The sequence below is a fragment of the Mobula birostris genome, chromosome 8 (genome assembly GCF_030028105.1).
Source record: "Mobula birostris isolate sMobBir1 chromosome 8, sMobBir1.hap1, whole genome shotgun sequence".
Lineage (NCBI taxonomy): Eukaryota > Metazoa > Chordata > Chondrichthyes > Myliobatiformes > Myliobatidae > Mobula > Mobula birostris.
Window position 1 is genome coordinate 27,537,470 of NC_092377.1, and position 26,933 is coordinate 27,564,402.

Genomic DNA, 26,933 nt, shown 5'->3' on the forward strand with positions numbered 1-26,933 from the left:
TTGCTTCCCACTCCCATTCAGATATGTCCATACATGGCCTCCTCTACTGCCATGATGAGGCTAAACTCAGGTTGGAGGAGCAACACCTCATATACCATCTGGGTAGTCTCCAGCCCCTTGGTATGAACATAGAATTCTCCAGCTTCCGGTAATTCCCTCCCCCTCCCTTCTTCCATCCCAGTTTCACTCTGCCCCCTCCCCCAGCTGCCTATCACCTCCCTCTTGGTTCCGCCTCCTCCTACTACCCATTGTGCTTTCCCCTATTCCTTCTTCACCTTTCCTGCCTATCACCTCCCTGCTTCCCCTCCCCCACCCCTTTATCTTTCCCCTTACTGGTTTTTCACCTGGAACCTACCAGCCTTCTCCTTCCCACCCTCCACCCACCTTCTTTATAGGGCCTCTGCCCCTTCCCCCTACAGTCCTGACGAAGGGTTCCGGCCCGAAACGTTGACTGCTCGACCTGCTGAGTTCCTCCAGCGTGTTGTGAGTGATTCCTGCAAAATAGCTGTTTGGATTACAGATCGCAGATCTGACAAGTCACTACCTAGCAATTTGACAAGCATAATAATTTATTTTTATTTAGAGAGTAAGATATCCTTCAGGCTGAACATGGCAGTACTGTCCAATTACACCCATGTGACCAATTAATCTACAAACCCACACATTATTGCAATGTGGGAGGAAACCAGAGCACCCGGATTAAACCCATGCAGACTCAAGGAGATTGTACAAACTCCTTGCAGACAGGGGAATGAGTTGCTGATGCTGTAGAAGCATTACGTTAACCACTATACTACCGCACCACCCCATATTTCCACATTTGCTGTTGTGGAATTTGAGGGAGGAGGGGTTGGAAAAAAAGTAAACAAACACACAGTCAACTTATTTACAACCTGCATTTATTGCTGTGTTCAGAAAATAATGATGCAGCCATTTCCCCCAACCACCCCTCCTCCTCCACCCTGCAAACTTGCAACTCTTCTCACCCCATTTGGTCTTGTGATTTGTGGCAAAGTGCAAAACCAACATTTTTAATATGTAAGCATTTTTAACCTGGCAGTTATTCTCAATAGTAACCTTGCTAAACACAGAAGTGAATTTCTTTGGCAACCACATTTGTGCTGTTGCTGTACATGAGTGTTAAATTTAAATCTGTCCCTTTGTTTTCAGTATATCCTTTCAGTGGACAGAGCAAACTTAAACCGGGAGCTATTATTTGGTGAGTTAGTACTTCCAGATTTCTTACAAAATTGCTTTGTTCCATTTCTGGTGTCCTGCTGAAGAGCACTTAATATGTTTGATTTTCCAGCTGCTAGCCAGTACCCAAATGTTAAGTTAAACTTCGAAGAGAAGTTGCAACACTACAGTGTGGAGAAGGGGTTGCTGACATTTATCAGGTAACTTTTCTTTGCAGTTCATGTGCATTTTGAAAATAAAAATTTAAAACCCTGACCTGTTTACTCTTCAGTGCGAGATAAGACAGATACGTAGATTGCAGCACCACTAAGCACAGAACCGAATTAAGTGTTGACAAGGGCAGTGAAGGACTTACAAAATATGGGAAAGCAAAGGTTTTCCTTTTTCTATGCTTCAGTTTGGCTCAATCTAAGTAATTGCTTTTTTTCCCTTAGGAGTTCCGATAAAACTGTTGCTGGTGAGGATGATTGTGCATCCGCTGTGCATGTTTAGTTATGGGGTATTTGTGTATAAACATGTCTATGTGCCTGTAAACAAATGTCAGTCTGTAATTGCACCATCAATGCTACAAACTCTACTTCATAGATGTGTATCTTTAAATTGGAGTACGTGCCTGCAGCCATCAAATTTCAGCGTAAGCCATTTCTGACAGTCTCTTTGCAAAATGATTTCTACTGCTCTCCTCTGCACTGTCTTTTGCTACTCAGTTTCCACCTACTTGTAATCTTATAATGTGGTCTTGATGCCCTGTATTGCTATTCACTGGAGAAGTTAAAGTAACATTTTGGAATGGTCCGGGGAAGATAAGTATGAAGATTGCTGTGAGCTCATGCAGAGGTTAACTACGGATGGAGCTTGGAGAATGTTTTGGATAGCTTTGAAATTGTTTCTGATTACCTTTTTGCAATGTAAGATCATTGATAGATTTTGATCACACCTTGCTAGTGGTTTTTCAGGGCTATTTATTACTCTGACCACATTTTTATAATTATAATATTTTACTATACCTAGTTTGATATAAAAAGGTTGATTTCAACTTTCATTGTCAGACAAAAAGAACCGAATAACAGCCTGTGTTGCACCTTTTGTAACTTTTCCAGTAGTCAGTCTGAGATGAGGTGCTGACTATTTGAAATGATGACCATGGGCTGCAGGAATAGAGCAATTTTGACCAAAATACTGGGCATTCAGATAATGTGGATCAATGTAAGAGCACTCATCGCAACCTGTAATTGCAGCTTAAATTATTAGTAACCTGCACTGGTGGGAACCTCCATACGTGACAGGTTGCACTGGTGCTGACTAACATTGCTAATGGAGTCTTATGCCTTCATCTGAATGTTATGTTTTGCAGTAGCTGAAATGCTTCCTGTGTTCATTAGTGGTTGCTTCCACCTGTTGTCAATTAAATTCAGCACACAACAGAAAATGCTTTGCCTATTCATGTTATTTTTAAAAATAAGGACTTCAAAATCCTTTCACACACTGCCTACGAGTTTATTTTAGTTTTAGTAATTGTATGTGACATGCCTTTTAAAATGATGATTTTGCTGCTGCAATTAATCATTTAATTTGCTCGTAGTTTGGAATGATTCATGTGGTTTACACTCTTGCTATCTCTACATTGACAAATGAAATGAAGATCAGAAAAAACCATGTTAGTGCCGGCCACTCTTCTCATTAATTTGTTAATTTACCTTCTCATTCTTTACACAGTGGTAGCTGGAACTTAACCTTGGTTCAATAGCATGGTGAGGATCTTGCTAAGAACACGGGATGCTGCTTTTAAATCTGGGGATCTACAGGCCTATGGGCAGGCAAAAAGAGTCCGGAAAAGCGACATCAGAGAGGCCAAGCGCAGATATTAACAGCGTATAGAGGAGCACTTTACCAATAACAACTCCAGATGTATGTAGCAGGGGATAAAGACTCTTACTGGCTACAAGGACAGCTATACAGTCACAAACTCCTCAGATAGGACACTGCCAGACACTCTGAACCAGTTCTTTTCTCGCTTTGACAGCCAGAATGGAGAAGTTGGCATCCAGTCAGCACTAATAGAGAAGGGTGACCCTATACAATTACACCAACACCAGGTCAGATCTGCCCTGCACGGAGTCAATGTGAGGAAAGCAGCGGGCCCAGATGGAGACACTGGAAGGATTCTTAAGGACCATGCAGATCAACTAGCGGGAGTATTTACTACCATCTTCAACCTCTCGCTACCACAGTCTGTAGTCCCCACCTGCCTTAAGTCAGCCACAATAATACCCATACCAAAGAAAAGTACAGTGAACTGCCTTAATGACTATCGCCCAGTTGCTCTAACTCCTATCATCATGAAATGTTTTGAGGGACTCATATTGTCTTATATTAAGTCTGCCATACCTGCTGACCTTGATAAATACCAGTTTGCGTATCGTGCAAACAGATCGACAGAGGATGCAGTCATCACAGCTCTCCACACAGCCGTTACAAACCTGGATCAGGATAACACCTACGTAAGAAAGCTGTTTGTGGACTACAGCTCGGCTTTTAATACAGTCATCCCCTACAACCTGGTGCAGAAATTGAGCAACCTGGGCCTTGGCAGTTCACTGTGCTCATGGATACTGGATTTTCTGAGTAACAGACCCCAAAGTGTCAGGATGGGAGAACACACATCATCTACTCTCATCCTGAACACCGGTACACCACAGGGGTGTGTTCTCAGCCCCATTCTCTATTCTCTTTTCACCCATGACTGCTCTACCATTCACTCCACCAACACCATTGTCAAATTTGCTGACGATACCACCCTAATAGGTATCATATCAGACTGTGATGAGACAGCTTATAGGCAGGAGGTACAGCATTTGACAGAATGGTGTTGTCATAATAACCTGGACTTGAACATCACAAAAACCAAGGAGCTGATAGTAGACTTCAGGAAATCAAAGCGCGTTGAGCACTCTGCTCTGCACATATACGGGAAAGAGGTGGAGAGAGTAGAGAGTTTCAAGTTCCTCGGCGTCTACATCTCGGCTGACCTCACCTGGACTGCACATATCTCTTATCAGGTGGGGAAGGCCCAGCAGAGGCTCTACTTCCTAAGGAAGCTAAAGCACGCTCTCCTCCCTCATCACCTGCTGATCAACTTCTATCGGACAACTATAGAGAGCCTCCTGACGTATTGCTGTGCAGTGTGGTTTGCCAGCTGCACAGAACAGAACAGGAAGGACTTGCAGCAGGTGGTGAGGGTAGCAGAGTGGGTTATTGGCACAACATTACCCTCCCTCAGAGACATTTATACTGGCAGACTTCAAAAGAAGGCTACTTGTATTTCAAAGGATCCCACTCATCCTGGACATCACCTGTTTTCCCCTCTACCTTCGGAGAAGAGATACAGAGCATTAAGGATGAAAACAAAGAGACTGCTTAACAGCTTCTACCCACAAGCAGTGAAATGTATAACACCCGCTTCCCTTCTTCTGCCCCCCTCCTAAGACAGCGGCAGCTAAATGCATCACACTCCCAGGAATGGCAGGTGTGCAATAGTCCTACCTCCCCCCCCCCCATCCATATATTATTAATTTTGGACTGCACTCCCGAGGTTTTTGAGTTTATTTTAGGTATATATTCTTTGTTATGCTGCAAAACGTTGAGCTGCTAAACTGTGTTTCATTGCTCCATAACAATGACAATAAAGATATTCTTCTTCTTCTTCTTCTTTGTTAGTTAGGAAGATTTTCCATTGTAAGTTGAGGAACATTTAGAATTGATATCACCCAGGCTTACTTAACCTACAGAAAATGATTCATTTTGTGTTCATGCCAGACCTGATAACTCCACCTTTGAAGTTTCACATGATCTTGTTGTTGGATGTGATGGAGCTTTTTCAACTGTAAGGAAACAGTTCATGCGGCAAACCAGATTTGATTACAGCCATGTTTACATCCCTCATGGTTACATGGAGCTTACAATGCCTCCTAAAAATGATGATGTAAGGATTAGTCTTAATACATTTATTTTTTTGTTTTTCTTTAAAGTTTCTTCTTACTTATTTTTGTCATCGTCTGAAAATGTTAACATCAAAAATTGGAATGCTTTTTTTCTAGTTTGTGATGGAACCCAATTTCCTTCATATATGGCCCAGAAACACCTTCATGATGATTGCTTTGCCTAACTTGGTGAGTACTACACACCCTTTTATCAGAGTGTTCTGCTGGATCATAGTCTTTCTTGGCGGGGGTCCTGTTTGGATTTTGGAGGATTTGAGCTCAGACTGGGTCTCTTTGGGGTTCTGAAGTTGTGTTGGACTTCTGTCAGTCTCCTAGAGTAGCTGGAATAAAATGATCACTCTTTTGCATAAAAGTGTGATAACCAGATGATTAAACTAGAGATGTGTTTGAGATCCACCTTAACACTGGGAGAATTTCAATGCAAGAAATTAAATAAAACTGACTTAGAAAAGAAAATCTAGTGATCACCGTGAACAAACATTTGAATTGTTGTAAACACCCATCCAGTTCACAACTGAGGGGGAAATTTGTCTTCCTTATCCATTCTGATTTTCATGTGATTCACCATTAATTACTTTCCAAAATGGACCAATAAATGATTGGGTCTGAAAGGTAGCTAATGGTGGGGACTAAATGCTGAATCACTATAAAGCTCCATATCATAAAAATAAATGGAATAAAGATGTATTTCTTGCTATTGGTGTTAAACTAGATTTCTGTTGGCTGTGTGCATTGAAATTCTCTGAATGTGTCAGATAACTTTGAAAAACCAAGAAATAAGGTTGAAAAATATCAAGTTATACCGTATAGACCAGGGTTCTGCTTTAACCCACTAAATTTACAGTCATATTTTGGAGGATCTTCGAAATATTTGGGATTTCTCTTCGTCTGTGATTGCAGGCTAACAAGGTAATTGCATTGGGCGTATTTTCTATTTTTTTAAACCTCGTTTAAGCCTGTTGCATCATGTCTCAAATGGATCAAGGGCTTGGAAGGTGGAATTCAAAGAGTTCCTGTTCTACCTCGAGTTCCTCCTGTTTTTCTGTGTTTACTTTATGTCAGATGGCCTTGATTTTCTGTATCGTTCCTGTCATTGTAATGAATTATTCATAGCTGGACAACCAGAATATATTCAAGATGTGCACTAGGTAGAGCATGATAAAGGATCTCACTCTGATATAGGGTGTTGTCCACACCTGAAGTGTAATTCTGATTATTGATGAAGGCAAAGGTAGATCTCATTTTCCACCTGTAACAGGCATTAGGACTTGCTTTTATAATAATTGAATTGACTTTATATCTTACATCCTTCACATACATGAGGAGTAAAAATATCTAATGTTATAGAACATAGAATAGTACAGCACAGTACAGACCCTTTGGCCCACAATGTTGTGCCGACCCTTAAACCCTGCCTCCCATATCACCCCTCCACCTTAAATTCCTCCATATATCCTTCATCTGAATGTGCAAATTATAGTAATTTGTAATAAATAGTATGTACATAAGATATATAATAGAACATTCAATATAGCTTAGAAATATGATTGTGTCAGCATGAATTAATTAGTCTGATAACCTGGTGGAAGAAGCTGTCCCAGAGCCTGTTGATCCTGGCTTTTGTGCTGCGGTACCATTTCCTGAATGGTAGCAGTTGGAACAGTTTGTGGTTGGGGTGATTCTGGTCCCCAATGATTCTTTGGGCCCTTTTTACACACCTTTCTTTGTAAACATCCTGAAAAGTAGAAAGTTCACATCTACAGATGCGCTGAGCTGTCTGCACAACCGCAGTCTCATGTGTCCTTTGCAGACTGGGTCTTTCACAAATGTAGCTGATGTGCACATTAACCCTAGTTTAGATTTTTTTGTGTGCCTGTTCTCTGTAGTAGATATTTGTGCAAATTCTTTTGCATCACTTGAAGGGATCTTCTGTTGGAATATGATCTTAAGTTCTATTACGAAGCAAGTATTAAAGTTTTAATTTTGTGTTAATGTCGGCAATGGTTTTCTTGACTATGAATAAAGTCACTGTATCATCCTTGGAGGCAGAAAGTTACAATTTCATAACTCATCAGAAAATTATAAGCTAATAATGGTGAAGTGGCACCATCTTCAGTGATTATTGGAGGTGGTGACTACAAACAACTGAACTTTTGAATTTAATCCTACAGTAGCCTACAAGATGTTTTGTTGATTGCACCATCTGTATGGTAAGATTTATAAGCTTGGATAGAGAGGTCAGACACATCACCATCAAAGAAAAGAGAACTGGATAGAAAGTTCTGCACTCCCTTGCATCTAGCTTGAGAGGTATTAGAAACATGTATTCATTGTTTTATCCCAAAGTGCAGTGTATTTTTAAATTGCAATTATCATTTTCTTTGTTGCCTGGACAGGACAAGTCGTTCACTTGCACTCTCTTCATGCCTTTTGAAGAATTTGAGAAGCTCACGACAGGAGATGAAGTGCTTCAGTTTTTCAAGAAATATTTTCCAGATTCCATACCTCTGATAGGAGTGTAAGGACTTTTTAATCAAGATAATTGCTTATCAGTTTCTTACCCCCTCGGTTAGCATGGGACCACAGAATGGTTCCAACACAGAAGGAAGTTCTTTGGCCTGTTAAGATTATAACATCCCTTTGTGAGAGCAATCATGTTGTCCAACATGCCTGCAAATATTTTCAGTTTAGACTCTTATCTGGCTCCTGATTGAATGCTACAGATGAATCTGCCTCCACTGTTAACACCTTGCAGTACAAGGATGTCGAGGCTTTGGAAAGGGTGTGAAAGAGATTTACCAGGATGTTGCCTGGATTAGAGGGTATGAGCTATAAGGGAGGTTGGATAAACTTGGATTGTTTTCCCTGGATCTTCAGAGGCTAAGGGGAGACCTGACAGAAAATCTAAAATGCTTCATAAAAGTGATAGGAACAGAAGTCATGTATGGAATTCCAATTCTAGATACTTCAGCGACCATTGATGTGTAAGAGAAACCTGGGGTGGTATGCCCTCAGTTTTTGGTTGATTAAACTCTTCCTTATCCAGAATTCACATTTTTTAAAATGTCGTATACATCCAGGGTGCAATAAAGTTCCTTGTTTACGTGAAGGTCACAGAGTAAACAGTATACATGGTAATTATTACCACAACAATAAATATAGACACCAACACCAAAGAACAGAATGGAGCAAAGATTGTAGTGTAATCTAAAATAGTGCAGAAGGAAATATTAAAGTGAATATAATTGAGAGAGGCTGAATTATGAGTGCAAAAACATGGTAGCACCTCTAGGAAGGGTATGTAAGAGATGTGAATGATTCAAACTTTTTCAATATATTCTACTAACTTTTTCCCATCAATTCACTTTCAACAAAATGACAAATATTTTAAAATTATTTGCAACTTTCAATTTTTTTTACACCTCAAAGTCCAGTTCATTGTCATATGCACAAGTACCTGTGCGCATCGGTGCAATGACAAACTTGCAGCAGCATCACAGGCATACAAGTCAAACAACATTCACAATAAAACATAACTTAAACATTAAATTATACACTATTTTTGCAAAACACCAAGATATACATTTTAGTATAGAAAATGGTTGAATGATGCACCTGTTTTTGAACCTAGTGGTGTGGGACTTCAGGCTCTTGCCTCCTGCCTGATGACATCTACAAAAAGATGGCATGGCCTGGATGTTGAGGATATTGCCACCATGAGGCATCACTTCCTGTAAAGTCTACCAGTGATGGGGGAATGTGACCATGATATATTACAGTGGTCCCCAACCTCCGGGCTGCGGACCGATACCGGGCCGCGAAGCATGCAGGGGTGCAGCGGTAGCCAGAACGCACCCAGCATATCTTTAAGGAAAAAGCCGAAATAAACAAGCTAATTAATTAGGTGCCGCCCGACATGTAAATGTCGGCCCAGCTAATTAATTAGCTTGTTAATTTTGGCTTTTATCTTAAAGATGTGCCGGGTGCGTTCTGGCTACCGCTGCGCCCCTGCATGCTTCGCGACCCGGAGGTTGGGGACCACTGATGTATTCAACAAGTTTGCTACTGTCTGCAGCTCCTTTTGTCCCTGTGTATTCAAACTGCAGTACCAGACCATGACACAGAATACTTTCAGTCAGGATACTTTCAACAGTGTACTTGTAGAAGTTTGTTAAAGTGTTCGATGATATGCCAAACCTCTTAATATCCTAAAAAACTAAAAATGACAGTGCACTTTCCTTATAATTGAATCTAAGCACTGGGCCCGAGACATTCATCTGACATTAACATCCAGTAATCCACCACCGATTTCACCGATGAATGCTGATGCATGTTTGCCTTCTTCCCCTGCCTGAGTCAAAAACCAGCTGTTTTGTTTTGCTGACGTCAATCAAGAGGTTGTTTTAGTGGCTTCTGTCTGTCTGTCTAGGTACCATATCTGATGCGGACTTTGGTGACCATGGTTTTCCATATAGATCTATCCTTCGTTTTTTGGATGACTTCCATTTCCTCGATGTGTAGCCACCTGGCTATGCTTTTGATGTACATAAGCCGAGGTCTTCCTCTAGGTTTACTCCCCTCAATCTTTCCTGAGCGTATGAGTTTTTCTAGTTCATCCTTCCGCATGATGTGCCCTAGGAATCTGAGTTGTCTTTCTCTTATTGTTGGTATGAGTGATTGAACTGCTTGGGCTCTTCTGAGAACTTCTTCATTTGATGTGTGTGTGGTCCTTGTGGTTAGTGGCTTCACTCGGGTGAATTATTTTGCTCTGGTCAGCAGACTCATTACCAACATTAGATGAATCACAGGTGGCAATGTTGGCTTCACCGGGCACCAACTTAAAATTTGGGTTGGGTACTAAATTATCGGGGATGCTGCTATGATAATATGCAGTTGTCTTTTTTCATTGAAGTAAAGAGAACACATGGATACATAATACAATTTGATTACTTTATGGAGAGGGAACCATCTGGGGGATGAGATGGAAAGGTGGAGGGAATCAAAAGAAAAACAGGTGCATGCAAGAATAATTATGTATTTGCCTGACCTCAATGTTCAGTATTGTGAAGAGTTGTGGATGACAAATGTGACCTTGTTTTGCAGTGAGGCACTGAAGCGGGATTATTTTCATTTGCCAGCCCAAGCAATGATCTCTGTGAAGTGTTCCTCCTATCATATTGGAACCAAGTGTGTGCTAATGGGAGATGCAGCTCATGCAGTAGTTCCTTTTTATGGGCAAGGCATGAATGCTGTAAGTGCTGAGTATCCAAAGCCTTCTGATCATCCATTATGTAGACTGCAACTGGGCTAAAATCTGAATATTCATCTGTCTTTCTTAAATTCTTTCAATTACTTCTGTTTAAGATTTTGATGATATGAAAAGTTTTGTAAACGTAAGTATTTTATCAAACTTTTCACTACATGCAGCTTCAGGTGTGATCAAGTAAGTTTTCAATGAAAACACTGGTTAGGCTACAGATTGAACTTAATGCCATGTTTTGTTTGTCATATTTTAAGAAGCTTGTAGAAGCCCCAGAATGTGTGCAGAAAAAATTTACCAGCCTTGAATAGCCTCCTTAAATTACCTGTCCCTCTGTGAAAGCTAATTTTTTATTATATTGTACCTTCCGCTAATTATCTGCACATTGTTTCATTATTTCATTTGGGATAATTCTATCCGAAGGTGACCATTGAAATTTTATTCTACTTATGGCAGTGAAATGTGGTGGATTCTATTAATTGGGACACATCGGGACCAGTACATTTTAGCCCAAAACGGCTGTCCCAATGAGCTGAAGTCTTATGAGAATAGTTAAAGGTATAAAAAAGACAAACTAAAATTCAACTGAGTAACATTGAAGTATTTAAATGAAATACAGAACAAATTGGGCTACTACTAAAGTACTATAAAACTCTATTAGTTCTCAATAGTTAAAAAAAGTGTATTTCATCCAGTGTATGCTGCCGTATTTTTTGATTGACTGTAAATGAACAAAGTCAGTGCAGACACCTAGTGCAGATAATGGACTGCCTTCCTACAATGCTTTTGATGACTACAGCCTCTAAATCTTCCCTTTCATTGTAACATTCAAGGTAATTGTCGACACCTTCAAATTCTTCGTAGTTCCTAACCGGAAGTAGTGAAATCATTTCATTCTCACTTTCAGCCATTTCTCGCATCTCCAAGCCTAAATAATGCTTGAAACTGCAGAGAGCAAAACAGCTCTGAATTGTCTTGCTGCTTATTTCTCGTAACTATCGGTGACATAAAGTACTGCTTTTTGATATGCACAACTGACGCTGTTTAAAAACTGTTTGCTGTAAGCATGGCATAGCGTCTAACAGCCACACAAGTGCACACAACTGACACATGTTAGAAACTGTTCGGTGGCAGTCTTTATCCTGATTAATTGGCTTAGTGACTTAATGAGTTCAGAGAAGGGCGACTGGACTCACTCCAGATCTGCAGGGTATGAGCTATGAAGAAAGACTGAAAGAAGTAAATCTTTTTAGCTTAAGTAGATATAGAATGAGAGGAGACATGAGAGAAGCATTCAAGCTCTTTGAGGGTATAAGTAAGGTGGATGCCAGGTGTTACTTCAAAATTAACCCATCATGAAGGACACAGGGCCATAGGTGGAGCCTGGTTAAGGGGAGATTTCAAACTAGCATTTCTTCACACAGCGAGTTGGACAAGCTACCTACTTGTGTGGTTGAGAGTAGTACCTGATGGATTTTCAAATCTAAACTTAGTTATTTCAACACACTATGCGAACAGGAATTTGGCAAGCTTTCTTGGGCCGAATGGCCTGTTTCTTTTCAAGAGCTTTCTAATGTTCTAAGTAAAAAGAATCCTGGTGATTTTCTCAATTAGCTTTTGTTCTTTAAGAGCTGTCCCAAATAAGTGGCTGTCCTGAATAACTTACTAATTTCTTAGAATAAATTGTATTTCTGATTTCTGAGACCATTATTCGGATTGCTACATTAGTCCATTTTTCTGTTTGTGGCTGGCACTATGTGAGGTATCGTTCAGCATGGTGCTTTAAACTTTAACTCCTTGGCCAATACTAGGAGGACTTCTTATCTTTCGTGCCAAGCAACAGAAATGATTAATCACAAGAGCAGTTTGAAGGAAAAATCTTGGCATGAAAAGGTTAGATTCATGTTGATCCCTTTTTTTATAAGAAAGGTCTGTGAGAATAATTTAATAAATGTCTGATGTTCTGCATACAAGTGGTGTGAGTAAAGCTATATTTTTCTGAAGATATCTTCAGTTACTAGTTTGAGCTAGAAAGTAAAATAATTGTTTAGTTATGAGTGCATGCACCTTTAGACACTCCATTTGATGTAGGAAATTACAAATAATGGTGTATTGAACATAGAATGAGAAGATTCAAATATACGTTGGAGCTAATCCATTTTCATGGTGAGCATGTGAAGAGGGAAATCTGCTTCTGTTATTGAAGTTTCAATTGCTTTTATTTTCTTCCTTTTTCTCAAGGGCTTTGAAGACTGCATTGTCTTCGATGAATTAATGGACCAGTTTAACAATGACCTGTGTAAGTCTATAGATCTTGTGGACATTCCAATGTTGCAATATTATCATCTTTCTCCCATAACATCATTAGTATGCACATTGTAGGTTTCGCTATGGTCCCCATCTGATGAACTTGCAATAGTTTCACGTGATGTACCCTGGAATTTCATTCGGTAAGAGTAGACTTCCATCTCAGTGCACTGCAGAGGTCCCAGTCTGTTAAAATCAGCAGCTGGAAAAACTTTGAGAGAGCACTTTTCCAAAACTAAATACCCAAAATATCCACCTGTAACCTGTGAGACTAGAAATATAAGTATTACAATGTTGATACAGCTACTTTAATTCAAATGTGCACATCTGTGCTTTAATAACCTATCCGAATTCAAACTTAACGCATTCCTAATGGTATATTTTCAAATACTTGGAAATCATTTACATGTACCGAGATGAAGTGAAAAGCTTTCATTGCATACTGTTCATGCATTTCAAATCATTACATAGTCCATCAAGGTAGAACAAGGTAAAACAATAACTAAATGCAGAATAAAATGTAACAGCTCCAGAAAAAGGCCCAGTACATAGAGGTAGATTATGAGAACAAGAGTCCATTTTGTTGTACAAGAGAACCATTCAATAGTCTTAAAATGGTGAGGTAGAAGCTGTACTTGAGCCTGGTGTTTTCAAGCTTTTGTATTTTCCCTCCCCTCCCTTCCTCTATTCCCCAACCTGGCCTTTTGCCTCTTCTCACCGCCTATCACATTCCCAGGTCCCCTCCCTTCCCTTTCTCCTTCAGTACATTCTCCTCTTCTATCAGATTCCTTCTCCTGCAGCCCTTAACCCTTCCCATTCACATGGCTTCACCTATCACCTTTTTTGAAATGTGTTTTGTTCTGCATTGCAGCTAAGTGTCTTCCTGAGTTTTCAAGGCTGCGTGTGCCCGATGATCATGCAATAAGTGATCTGGCTATGTACAACTACGTGGAGGTAGGGTACACAGGTTCAAGAATTCTACCTGTAATAAGCATGTAATAACTTGATGACAGGATTTCGAGTCTGGATTCTTTTGCTTTCTGAACTTTGCATCTTCAGATCACATGGACGGACCATTGTGCAATACTGATTGTTTGGAATGGTAGTTGATTAAAGCAAGGTCTGTTCAAGAGCAACTTAATTCTAGTTTGTGCTTATGAGGGTCTGTTTGTGCGTCTGTGAAGGCTGGGATAATGTAGCTTCTGAATAATATCGGATCATTTCTAAGGGAGCATGGATAGAGAATGGATTTTATTCAGTATCAGATTTGTCTCAGCTACAAACCCTTGAGGCCAAGAAATATATTTTAGCATGAGGCCCTTAGTCTTCAATAAATCAGGGAGGCAGCATTGTAGTTGGTAGAGCTAATGGCTTACAGCTCCAGTGACCAGGCTGTAATCTAGACCTCTGATGCTAACTGGGTGGATTTTGCATGTTCTCCCAGTGACCGTGTGGGCTTGTTCGGGATTTCCTCCCACATTTTTAAGATTTGTGGGTTGATAGGTTAATTGGCCACTGTAAATTGCCCCTAGTAAAGTGTGGGTGGTAGAAGTTACTGGAATTTGGGGAGGAAAGGTTTTGGGGGGAAATGAAAGGGGGATGGGATTGCTCAGTGAACTTGCTTTGACTTGAAAGCTCTTTCTTGTTGTATGGAGACATGATGTTACTAACCGGACACCACCCGGACAAACTCTGCAGGTCACTGGTTGTGAAAGGGCCAGAAAACAGCCACTTCCAATCCAAGAAATTGTGAAGGACTTGCAGAGGAGAGGGTGAAACCAGGAGGAACACTCCTTCTGTGCTATCACAATTCCCCTCTCCTCTCTTTTCCACCCCCCCCCCCACCTCCCCACCCCCCTGGACATGACAATGAAATACTAAATGATGCAGCTCTATAAAACTCTGGGTAGGCCACACTTGGAGTACTGTGTCCAGTTCTGGTCACCTCACTATAGGAAGGATGTGGAAGCATTGGAAAGGGTACAGAGGAGATTTACCAGGATGCTGCCTGGTTTAGAGAGTATGAATTATGATCAGAGATTAAGGGAGCTAGGACTTTACTCTTTGGAGAGAAGGAGGATGACAGGAGACACGATAGAGGTGTACAAGATAATAAGAGGAATAGATAGAGTGGATAGCCAGTGCCTCTTCCCCAGGGCACCACTGCTCAATACAAGAGGACATGGCTTTAAGGTAAGGGGTGGGAAGTTCAAGGAGGATATTAGAGGAAGGTTTTTTACTCAGAGAGTGGTTGGTGCGTGGAATGCACTGCCTAAGTCAGTGGTGGAGGCAGATATACTAGTGAAGTTTAAGAGAATACTAGACAGGTATATGGAGGAATTTAAAGTGGGGTGTTATATGGGAGACAGGGTTTGAGGGTCGGCACAACATGGGCTGAAGGGCCTGTAATGTGCTGTACTATTCTATGTCCTAAATATCTCCAAAACCACTTTCTAACTGGTGCTCAGCTAACATTACATTCATGTGGAAGATATTTTTGCATCACGTATTCACGCTTCAGTTTTTGGTTAACATTGTAAAATGATTTTGAATGTGTTTTCTGTCTGTTTGCTTTTAGATGCGTAAGCACGTGAACTCAAAGTGGTTTATTTTCCGTAAATACGTAGATAACTTCCTCCACTTCTGTTTGCCGAACACCATTGTGCCATTATACACCATGGTGAGATAAGTTTCAGTTTCTAAACTCTGTGTATTATACAAGATGAAGCAATCACATCAGCTTCCATTCTTTTTATTGCTCTTTCGTTTTAGGTGACTTTTAGCAGAATACGTTACAATGAGGTGATAAAACGCAATCAGTGGCAGCGCAAGGTATCAAGTTTTAACATTTTATATTCTAATTTGTAAAAAAAACTGACTCATTCTGAAAATCTGAAGATAATATAATAATAAGTAAGGATTCCATTTTCCAGTTAAAATTCTGTACAAATCTCATGCATAGGCAGGAGTGTATGGTCACTGTGTTGGTGATTCCAAAAGCAACAGTGTACTGAATAAAACTTCACTAAATACTGTGCTTCACTTACCAGTTTCACATTGGTGAGGGCAGGTAGACATAGTTAGGTTACCTTCATTTCAAATTACATCATGATAGTGGAAAATCACATGACATCATGACATCATGATAGTGGAAAATCACATGACATCATGACATCATGATAGTGGAATCATGATTGTTGACTAGCCCACAAAAGTCAAATCCAACCCAGCCAACTACCAGCCCATTTGTGTGGTATTGGTTTATCATAATGAGGTACAGTGAAAAGGTTTTCTTCCATACTGCTTATACAGATCAAATCAGTCAGGATGCATTGAGGTAGATCAAAGTTAAAGAAAATAACACAATGCAGAATAAAGTGTAACATCTACAGAGTAAGTGCAGTGCAGGTAGACAACAATGTGCAAGATCATAATGTAGATTGTGTGCTTATGAGTCCAACTTATCATAGTCTTACACAATGGATAGAAGCTGTCCTTGAGCTCGGTGGTACATGGATGGTCAGGGTATGGTATCTACTGCATAAAGGAAGAGGGGATGAATTTGGTTTTTGATTATGCTGGCTGCTTTACTGAGGCAATGAGAAGTGTAGACAATCTATGGAGGGGAAGCTGGTTTATGTCCGTGACTCTGCAATTTCTTGCGGTCAGGTGCAGTGCAGTTCCTGTACTAAGCCATGATGCTTCCGGAGAGGATGCTTTCTATAGTGCATTGATAAACATTGCTAAGTGTCAATGGGGACGTGAGCATCAGCAAAGTAACAGAAGGGGTTATCAAGCAACACTCAGCAACAACACACTAAACTCACTTAGGCTTATGCCAAAGTCTCTTGGCTCTGGACCTCATTATAGCCTCTGTCCAAATATTGGCAATAGAACTGAATTCTAGAGGAAGCGAGAGAATAACTGCTCTTGATATCAAAAAGCAATTGATGGCATTTAGCATCAAGGAGTCTTGGCTAAAATGGATTCAATATGAATGGAGGGGAAAGCTAGTTGGAATCATACCTAGTACAAATGATGATGGTTGAGGTGATTTGTACATCAATCGTCTCCACTACAGGACATCTCTGCTGGCATTCCTCAGGTTGGTGGCCTAGGCCCAACTGTCTTCAGTTTGTTGGTGATCTCACATTCTTCAGTATCATTCACAATATCTCTGTTAAGAAAGGGCAATCCAAATCCAGCAGGACCTGTCTGAGCTGATAGGTGGCAGGTAACAGCCACACCATAAAAATGTCTGTCAGTGATAGCCGATGAGACAAAATCAGCAATCACCTGCTAATATTGAATGGCATTACCATTACTGAATCCCCAGCTATTAATATACTGCAGTTACCATTAGCCAGAAACTCAACTTCAATAGCCATATAGCTTTCAGCAGCACCCAATCAGACATCAGAAGCCTGAGAAGATGTGGTTCACACAGGGTGGCCGATTGAATAGAAAAGGCAGTGATTCATAGCAGTTTGACGCTTTGAGCAGCACCCAATCAGCATTCAGGATTGATTGACAAGAACAAATTAAAGTAAGGCAGGGGCAAGTGGAGTGGACAGATTTTTGAGGCTTCTACGAGGAGAGGCTTCAGTCAGAGAAGACAAAAATAAAATAGTAGGTAGGCCAGGCACGATAGTGGAATGCTTGGAAGTGTCATGATCTTCCAGTGTTCTTGAAGACTTCATGTGCAGGAAGTGCATCCAACTGCAGCTTCTAACAATCCATGTTAAGGAGGTGGAGCTGGAACTCTATGAACTTTGCATCGTTTGGGAGGCTGCGGAGGTGATGGATAGGCCATAGAGAGGTAGTTACACCCAAGGTGCAGACACAGGAAACTCAGGAAGCAGAAAGGGGTTAAGCAGCCAATCAACAATAGGTATATCACATTGGGTGCTGTTGGGGGGGGATGACAGCAGTCAGGTCTCTAGCACTGAGAGTGGCTCAGCAACTCAGAAGGGAAGTGGGGAGAAGAGGCGAGCTGTGGTGACAAGGGATTCATTAGTTGAGAGAACAGAAAGGAGGTTCTGTGAACAAGAATGAGATTTCCAGATGGTGTGTTGCCTCGGAGGTACCAGAGCCTGGGACATCTTGGCTTGAGTCCTCAGCAAGTGGGAAGGTTTGCTAGTGCTGCATGGTGGGGGTGGGGGTGGGATTTAAACTAGAGTTGCAGAGTGATGGAAACCAAAGTGCCAGAGCAGATAGTCGAGCGACTGTGGAGACAGATTTTAAGACCTCAGACAAAATTCCTCAAGACCTTCTACGGGGATACCATTGAGAGCATCGTGACTGGCTGTATCACTACCTGGTACGGGAACTGCACCACTCTCGGTCACTGGGCACTGCAGAGTGTGGTACGGACAGCTCAGCACATTGGTGGGTGTGAAATTCCCTCCATTGAGGATATTTATAGCAGCAGGTACATAAAGAAGGGCTGGAAGATCATCAGGGACACCAATCACCCCAACCAGCTGCTTCTGTCTGGCAAATGCTACCGCAGTATTAAAGCCAGGACCAACAGGCTATGGGACAGCTTCTTTCTTCAAGCCATCAGACTTATAAACTCCCATGTCTGTACATTGCAACAGAGTCATAATGCAAGGATTTTTACTCCCTCGTGTTGTGGGATGGATGTAAGATTTAAATAAATTCAATTAAATGAAGCTTTTGGCACATTGGTCTTCATTGATCAAAGTACTGAATACAGGAGATGGGGTAAATGCAAGCAGGCTTTTTCCACTGAGGTTGGGTGAGACTAGAACCGGAGATCATGGGTTAAGGGTGAAAGGTGAAAAGTTTAAGAAGAACATGAGGGGAATCGTCTTCATTCAGAGGCTCATGAGAGTGTGAAACGAGTTGCCAGTGTAAGATTTGAATGTTTCAGAGGTTTTGACAGGTACATGGATGGTAGGGGTTTGGAGGGCTATGGTCACGGTACAGGTTGATGGGAGTAGGCAGTTTAAATGCTTCAGCATAGACTGGATCGGCCAAAGGGCCTGTTTCTGTGAATTGAATTGAATTGAAAAAACTTTATTTCTTATACCCTTCACGTACATGGGGAGTAAAAATCTTTATGTCTTTGTCTAAGTGTGCAATTTATAGTAATTTGTAATAAATAGTGTGTACAACAAGACAGTCAATATAGCATAGAAATACAATTGTATCAGTGTGATTTAATCAGTCTGATGGCCTGGTGTACTTCTCTATGACTCTATACACAATGCGGCTACAAGAATAGGTCTTAGACAAGGAATCCAATAACAATTAATTCTCCTTCTGACTCTCAAAGTGTATCTGCCATCTGTGAAGCGCAGGTCAGGGGTGTGGTCGAATTTTCTCCACTTAAGAGCAAAAGAACATGAGAAATAAGCGCAGGAGTAAGCAATCTGGCCCATCGAGCCTGCCTCGCCATTCAATAAGATCATGGCTGATCTGTCTATAAACTCAGCTCCATCTACCTGCCTTTTCCCCTAACCCTTAATTCCCTTACTATGTAAAAACCTATCTAACTGTTTCTTAAGTATGTTTAGTGAGGAAGCCTCAACTGCTTCCCTGGGCAGAGAATTCCATAGATTCACCACTCCCTGGGAAAAACAGTTTCTCCTCATCTCCGTCCTAAATCTTCTCCCCTGAATCTTGAGGCAATGTCCCCTAGTTCTAGTCTCACCTGCCATTGAAAACAACTTTCCTATTTATATCTTATCTATCCCTTTCAGAATTTTGTATGTTTCTATAAGATCCCCACTCATTCTTCTGAACTCCAGAGAGTATAGTCCCAGGTGACTCAATCTCGTCTCATAGGTTAACCCCTTCATCCCTGGAATCAACCTGGTGAACCTTCTCTGCACTGCCTCCAAAGCCTGAATATCCTTCCTCAAGTATGGAGACCAGAACTGCACACAGTACTCCAGTACTGCGGCCTCACCAGTACCCTATATAGTTGCAGCATGACCTCCCTGCTCTTGAATTCAATCCCTCCAGCAATGAAGGCCAACATTCTGTGTGTCTTCTTAATAACCTGTTGTACCTGCAAGCCAACTTTTTGCGATTCATGGACAAGCACTCTCAAGTCCCTCTGCATAACAGCATGCTGCAATCTTTCACAATTTAAATAATAATCTGCTCTTCTATTATTCCTTCCAAAGTGGATGATCCCGCATTTACCAACATTGTATTCCATCTGCCAGACCTTGGCCCACTCACTTAACCTATCTATATCCCTCTGCAGACTCTCCACATCCTCCGTACAATTTGCTTTTCCACTCAGTTTAATGTCATCAGCAAATTTTGCTACACTACACTCAGTCCCCTCTTCCAAATCATCAATGTAAATGGTAAACAGCTGCCGGTCCAGCACCGACCCTTGCGGCACCCCACTCACTACTGACTTGCCAACCGGAGAAACACCCATTTATACCAACTCTCTGCCTTCTATTGGTTAACCAATCCACTATCCATGCTAATATACTTCTTTCGACCCCATGCATCTGTATCTTATTTATAAGTCTCTTGTGTGGCACCTTATCGAACGCCTTCTGGAAATCCAAGTATACGACATCCACCTGTTCCTCTCTATCCACTGAACTCATTATGTCCTCAAACAGGACCTGCCCTTTCTGAATCCATGCTGCATCTGTCTAATGGAACCACTGCTTTCTAAATGTTTCGCTATTTCTTCCTTAATGACAGCTTCAAGCATTTTCCCGACTGCAGACGTTAAGCTAACCGGCGTATAATTGCCTGTCTTTTGCCTACATCCTTTTTTAAAAAGTGGCATGACATTTGCCGTATTCCACTCCGCCGGGACCTGCCCAGAGTCCAGAGAGTTTTGATAAATGATTACCAATGCATCTACTATAACCTCTGTCAAATCCTTCAGCACCCTGGGATGCGTCCCATCAGGACCAGGGGACTTATCTACCTTCAGGCCCTCTAGTTTGCTCATCATTATCTCTTTAGTGACCTTGATTTTATCGAGGTCCTCACCTCCCATTTCGTCCGTAACATATTGGCATATTAGATGTGTCCTCCACCGTGAAGACCGACACAAAATAGTCGTTCAATGCCTCAGCCATTTCCTTATCATCCAATATCAATTTCCCCTTCTCATCTTCCAAGGGACCTACGTTGACTTTAGCCACACTCTTCCGCTTTATATATTTATAAAAACTTTTGCTATCTGTTTTCATATTTTGTGCTAAATTTACTTTCATACTCTCTCTTCCCTTTCCTTATTTCTTGTTTAGTTGTTCTCTGTTCCTTTTTAAAGTTTTCCTCATCCTCCAGTCTCCCACTACTCTTTGTGACTTTGTACATGAGCTTTTAATTTGATACTATCTTTTATTTCCTTAGTTATCCAAGGCTGACTCTCCCCACACTTACTGTCCTTACTTTTGACTGGAATATACTTTTGTTAAGCACTGTGAAAAATCTCTTTGAAAGTATTCCACTGTTCCTCAACTGTCCTACCAAATAGCCTGTGCTCGCAATCCACATTAGCCAACTCCTCCCTCATCCCGTTGTAGTCTCCTTTGTTCAAGAATAATACACTAGTTTTAGATCTATTTCATCCTCCATCTGAATGCGAAATTCAATCATACTGTGATCACTCTTTCCAAGAGGATCCCTGACTACACGATCGCTAATCTTACCTGTCTCATTGCACAGGATTAGATCTAAGATAGTATTTTCCCTTGTAGGTTCACTAACATGCTGCTCAAGAAAGCCATCACGGATGCATTCTATGAAGTCCTCCTCAAGACTTCCTTGACCAACCTGATTCATCCAATCTATGTGGAAGTTAAAATCCCCCATGACAACTGCCATTCCGTTCTTACAAGTTTCAGTAGTTTCTTGGTTAATCGCCTCTGCAATTGCAATATTTTTATTAGGTGGCCGATAGACAACACCCACCAGTGATTTTTTTTTCCTTTACTATTTTTAATCTCTACCCAGATGGACTCAACATTCTGCTCCGTAGATCAAATATCGTCTCTCACAATTGCCCTGATCTCACCTCTAATCAAGATCACCACCCCACCTCCTCTGCCTTCCCGCCTATCTTTCCGTATTACCTGATGCCCTTGGATATTTAATTCCCAGTCATCTCTACCTTGCAACCAGGCTTCTGTAATGGCCACTAAATCATATGCGTTGGTACTGATCTGTGTGACAGGTTCACTAACCTTTTTTCTAATACTACGGGCATTTAGATAAAGTGCCCTTATACTTATTGTCCTTTTAGAATCTAGTGACCTATGCAATTTTTGCTTTTTACTTTTATGCACTCTGCTCTTACTTTTTTCCTCACTAACTCTAGCTTTGGTCTCTGCATCACTTCTCTCTTTTCTGTGTGGGTTCCCCTCCCCCTGCCATATTAGTTTAAAGCCTCCCCAACAGCACTAGCAAACACTCTCCCTAGGACATTGATCCCGGCCCTGCCCAGATGTAGACCATCCGGATGGTACTGGTCCCACCTCCCCCAGAAGCAGTTCCAATGCCCCAAGAATCTGAAACCCTCCCTCATGCACCACTGCTCAAGCCACATATTCATTCTAGCTATCCTGCTATTCCAACTCTGGCTAGCATGTGGCACCAGTAATAGTCCTGAAATGATTACCTTTGGGGTCCGACTCTTTAATTTATTTCCTAGCTCCCTAAATTCAGCTTGTCCCGCTTTCTTCCTGTATCATTTGTACCTACACACACCACAGCAGCTGACTGCTCACTCTCCCCTTTCAGAATGCCCTGCAGCCTCTCCGAGACATCTCTGACTCTTGCACCCAGGAGGCAACACACGCACACGGGAGTCCTGTTTGTGGCCACAGAAGCTCCTCTCTATTCCCCTTGCCATGGAATCCCCTCCAACAACAGCTCCGCCACTCTCCTTCTTGCCCTCATGCTCAGCAGAGCCACCAATGGTGCTATTATCCTGGCTACTGCTGCCTTCACCTGATGAGCCATCTCCCCCAACAGACTCCAAAGCGGTATATCTGTTTTGGAGGGAGTTGACCGCAGGAGACTCCTGTACTACCTTCCTGCTACTACTCTTCCTGTTGGTCACCCATTCCCTATCCTTAAACTGCAGTGTGACCAGCTCACTAAATGTGCTATCCACAACATCTTCAGCATCTCAGATGCTCCAAAGTCAGTCCACGCGCAGCTCCAGTGCCGCCATGCCATCTGTCAGGAGTTGCAGCTGGACACACTTCCTGCACACATAGTCTTCAGGGACACTGTCAGCCTTCCTGAGTTCCCACATGTTACAGGAGGAGCATGGCACGGGTCTGAGCTCACCTGCCATGACAGAGCAATGGATGTTAGTGGAAGAGGACCGCGGGAGAAAGGGAAGAGCCCGCTGGGGAAGTCGAAGACTGTTATCTGTGGGTGTCTGAGGATGAGTCCTTTGCCTTGACCCTGCTTCGCCGAAGCTCCGTTTGAGCTACAGTCTTGCTCCGCTGCCGGCTGTGTATGGCGGTCTTCTTTTTAAACTCTTCCCGCTCTCTACTGGCTGACATCACACACCTGCGCAGTCTTTCCTCTCTTTACCCAGAGTAGTAAAATGCCTTCTCTCTGAAAATCCCTTCCGACATTCCACTCATGGCCTTCTTGCTTCGAATCTGGATGAGTGTAACTTCAATAGCATTTGAGAAGTTCAAGCCCATACAGGACATAACAGCTTGTTTGATAGGCACCCAATCCATGGTCATTCATACACTTCACTATCAATGCACAATAGCAGCAGTTTGTACCATCTGCAAGATACACTGTAGCAATTCTGCAAGACCCCTTAACAACACCTTCCAAACCCATAACATCTACTAGCTAGAGTAAGGCAGCAAAACTGTAGGAACATCACCAATTGGAAATTGCCTTTAAGCCCACATGTCATCCTCACTCTCACTGTTCCTTAGTCATTGCTGGGACAAAATCCTACATTTCTGCCCCTATCAGCATTGTGTGTATTTTTATTTATTCATTTATAGGATGTGGGCTCACCAGCTCAGCCAGCATTTATTGCCCATCTCTAGTTGCCCTTAAGAAGGTGGCAATGAGCTACCTTGGACAGCTGAAGTCTCTGAGGTGTAAGTACACCCACAGGGCTTTTGGGGATGGAATTCCATGATTTTGACCCAGTGAAGGAACGGCTACATATTTCCAAGTTAGGATGCTGAGCAACTTGGAGGGGAATTTCTAAGTGGTGGTGTTCCCAGGTATGTGCTAGTCTCGTCCTTCCAGATGGTAGTAATTGTGGGTCTGGAAGATGCTGCCTTAGGAACTTCGGTGTGTTGCTGCAGTGCATCTTGTAGATGGTACACACTGCTGCAACTGTTCATTGATGGTGGAGTAACTGGTTGCTTGTGGAAGGGGTACCAATCAAGTGGGCTGCCTTGTACTGGATGGTGTCAAGCTTCTTGAGTGTTGATGGAGCTGCACTCATCCAGGCGAGTGGCAAATATTCCATTACACTCCTGACCTGGTGGATAGGCTTTGGGGAGTCAGGAGACGAGTTACACACTACAGGATTTCTAGCCTTTGACCTGCTCTGATAGCCACTGTGTTTATAAGGCTAGACCAGCTCAGTTTTCTGTCAATGGTAACCAGGATGTTGATCGTATAGGATTCAGTGATAGTGATGCCACTGAATGTCAAGGGACAATGGTTAGAGCCTCTTTTGTTGGAAATGGTCATTGCCTGGCACATAGCTGGCTCGAATGTTACTTGCCACGTGTCAGCCCAAGCCTGGATATTGTCCAGGTCCTGTTGCATTTGGGTATGAACTGCTTCACTATCTGAGAAGTCGCAGTTATCTGTGAACATCTCCACTTTTGAACTTATGACAGAAGGAAGGTCATTGATGAAGCACCTAAAGATTGTTGGTCCTAGGACACTTCCCTGAGGAACTCCTGCAGTGATGTCCTGAGGATGAGATGATTGACCTCCAACCACCACAACCATCTTCCTTTGTGTCAGGTATAATTCCAACCAGCGGAGGGTTTTCATTGGCTCCATCTTAGCTAGGGCACTTTGATGCCATACTCAGTCAAATGTCGCCTTGATGTCGAGGGCTATCACGCTCACCTCATCTGTGGTATTTAGCTGTTTGGTCCATGTTTGAACCAGGGAGGTGATAAGGTCAGGAGCTGAGTGGCCTTGATGGAACTCAAAACTGGGTATCTGTAAGTAGGTTATTGCTGAGTAGGTGCTGCATGATAGCACTTTTGATGATCCCTCCATTTCTTTGCTGATAATTGAAAGTAGGCTGATAGGGCAGTAACTGGCTGGGTTGAACTTGTCCTGTTTCTTGTATACTGGACATACCCGGGCAATTTTCCACTTTGCCAGGTTGATGTCAGTGCTGTAGCTGTATACCCGTACCTTTCTTAAGTACTGCAGCAGTTCACCACCGCCTTTGCAAAGGCAATTAGGGATGAGCAACTAAATGCTGACTCAGTCTGTGAAGCCCACGTTCCCTGAATCTGGACTTAAAAGAGAGATGAGGAGGAATTTGTTAAGCCAGATAAGTCTGTGGTATTCATTGCCAAATATATTGAGTATATATGGCCCCATTGCCAATATTTTGAGTATATTTAAAGCAGATAAGTCTTCAGCAATGCCACTCAGACTTGTGCAATTATTTTCTGACTGTTATTGTAACTACATGCATTGTGTTGACGGCATGTACTGTGTTTTTTTACATTGAACTTAGAGGAACACTTTTGTTTGGATGTATCCATGCATATGGTTGAGTGAGAATTAAACTTGACAGGTTCTTGATTAGTGAGGGCATCAAAGGTTACAAGGAGGAGGCAGGGAATTGGGGTTGAGAGGGATAATAAATCAGCCACAATTGAATGGCGGAGCAAACTTGATGGGCCAAATGGCTCAATTCTGCTCCTACATCTTATGAAATGACAAACTCTACACACACTTGATGTCCATCAAGTTGATCTCATGACAATTTGAGTCCTGCCACTGTCAATTTCTCTATTAACTCTGAAAGAGATGTTGCTGGTAGCCTGATTCTTGCCAAAGTGTTAAGCTATAGTATAACCGCGTGGCTATGCTGATAGTAAAATCCCTTATTTTCCTTTCAGGTAATCAATTCCATGTTACTGGTTATCGGAGTAATCACTACAATAACAGGAACAGTGATTCTCTTCAAATACTTGCCCAAATCACTTCACACCATGGAGCTGCCGAACTGGAACTTTGGTTTTAAATAATCAAATGACAAGGAAAGTCTTTCTGGTTTTGAAACAGAAAAAAAAAGAGATTACCATTTCAATTTTCCTCAGTACAGAAAGTAAAGATCTGATAGAAAATATGCACTACTCACAGGATTTTAGCACTGCCTGTAATAAGTACTTTCTAAAAATCATTACACTAGCCTTGTTCTGCCTTTCTCACGGAATCAGACTTAGTGCTTGCCAGGAGAGTGGGTCAGTTTATTGGGTAGCTCCTGCTGAGCATTTACTGTCATTTACTTATCATCATGTCCTGTGTCAAGAAACCATGTTCCTTCAACAAACTAGATAGGATCCTTAAGGTCTGAAAGGTGAGGTCCTCTGATACAGGTAGAATGCCACTGCTCATCTCCTTCAAAATCATGGAAGCTGGCATAGCTGCCAAATTAGAGTGCTACAAAATGGTTTACCTGCATTCTATAACCACACCAGCAATAATGCTTAAAACAAAGAGAAATACCAGTTAACCAAAGTAAATATGATTGAAAAATAAAGCCTACAGTTAAATCCTTGGAACATGTTTGGTCACTTTTACTACACAAATGCCACTACTGATCAACTGAAGTACCTTGGATAGATAGACATAACAAATTCTACCTCACATATATACTTCAAACTCCCACAATAAAAATGGACAGACGCTCTGGAATGTCAGTACAGTGAATCACTAATAAAAAGGGAAAGGTTAAGCCATGAATGGATTTAAAAACAAGGCTGATGTTTTACATTGGCTGCAGATTCCACTTTATCTCCGAGGCAGACCAGCGGCGAGATTAGTAGGTTTGGTGAGTTCTGGATAGGGTGGGAAAGTTCCGGATGAGCTTTATAGAGGGAGCAAGATGTGAGGTTATGGTAAATTAGAACTGTCTTAAGGTCTGAAAGATCTGGTTGGGAGGTACAACATTCATC

At 41.8% G+C, this 26,933-nt stretch overlaps 1 protein-coding gene across 2 annotated transcripts in view; it reads left to right on the top strand.

Moving 5' to 3' along the window:
- kmo (kynurenine 3-monooxygenase) overlaps window positions 1–26,540 on the top strand; it is a 60,388-nt gene extending 33,848 nt beyond the window's left edge. Inside the window, exons 5-15 of one of the 2 annotated variants that reach the window (XM_072267031.1) lie at window positions 1,171–1,219; window positions 1,310–1,397; window positions 5,014–5,179; window positions 5,295–5,366; window positions 7,595–7,716; window positions 10,302–10,449; window positions 12,700–12,757; window positions 13,637–13,719; window positions 15,344–15,445; window positions 15,538–15,597; window positions 25,875–26,540. In XM_072267031.1, the coding sequence (XP_072123132.1) occupies window positions 1,171–1,219; window positions 1,310–1,397; window positions 5,014–5,179; window positions 5,295–5,366; window positions 7,595–7,716; window positions 10,302–10,449; window positions 12,700–12,757; window positions 13,637–13,719; window positions 15,344–15,445; window positions 15,538–15,597; window positions 25,875–26,003 (1,077 nt within the window). In that variant the 3' untranslated portion in view covers window positions 26,004–26,540. The remainder of the gene's footprint in view (window positions 1–1,170; window positions 1,220–1,309; window positions 1,398–5,013; window positions 5,180–5,294; window positions 5,367–7,594; window positions 7,717–10,301; window positions 10,450–12,699; window positions 12,758–13,636; window positions 13,720–15,343; window positions 15,446–15,537; window positions 15,598–25,874) is intronic. The other variant, XM_072267032.1, reaches the window with a different exon arrangement.
- Window positions 26,541–26,933: the final 393 nt, after the last annotated feature.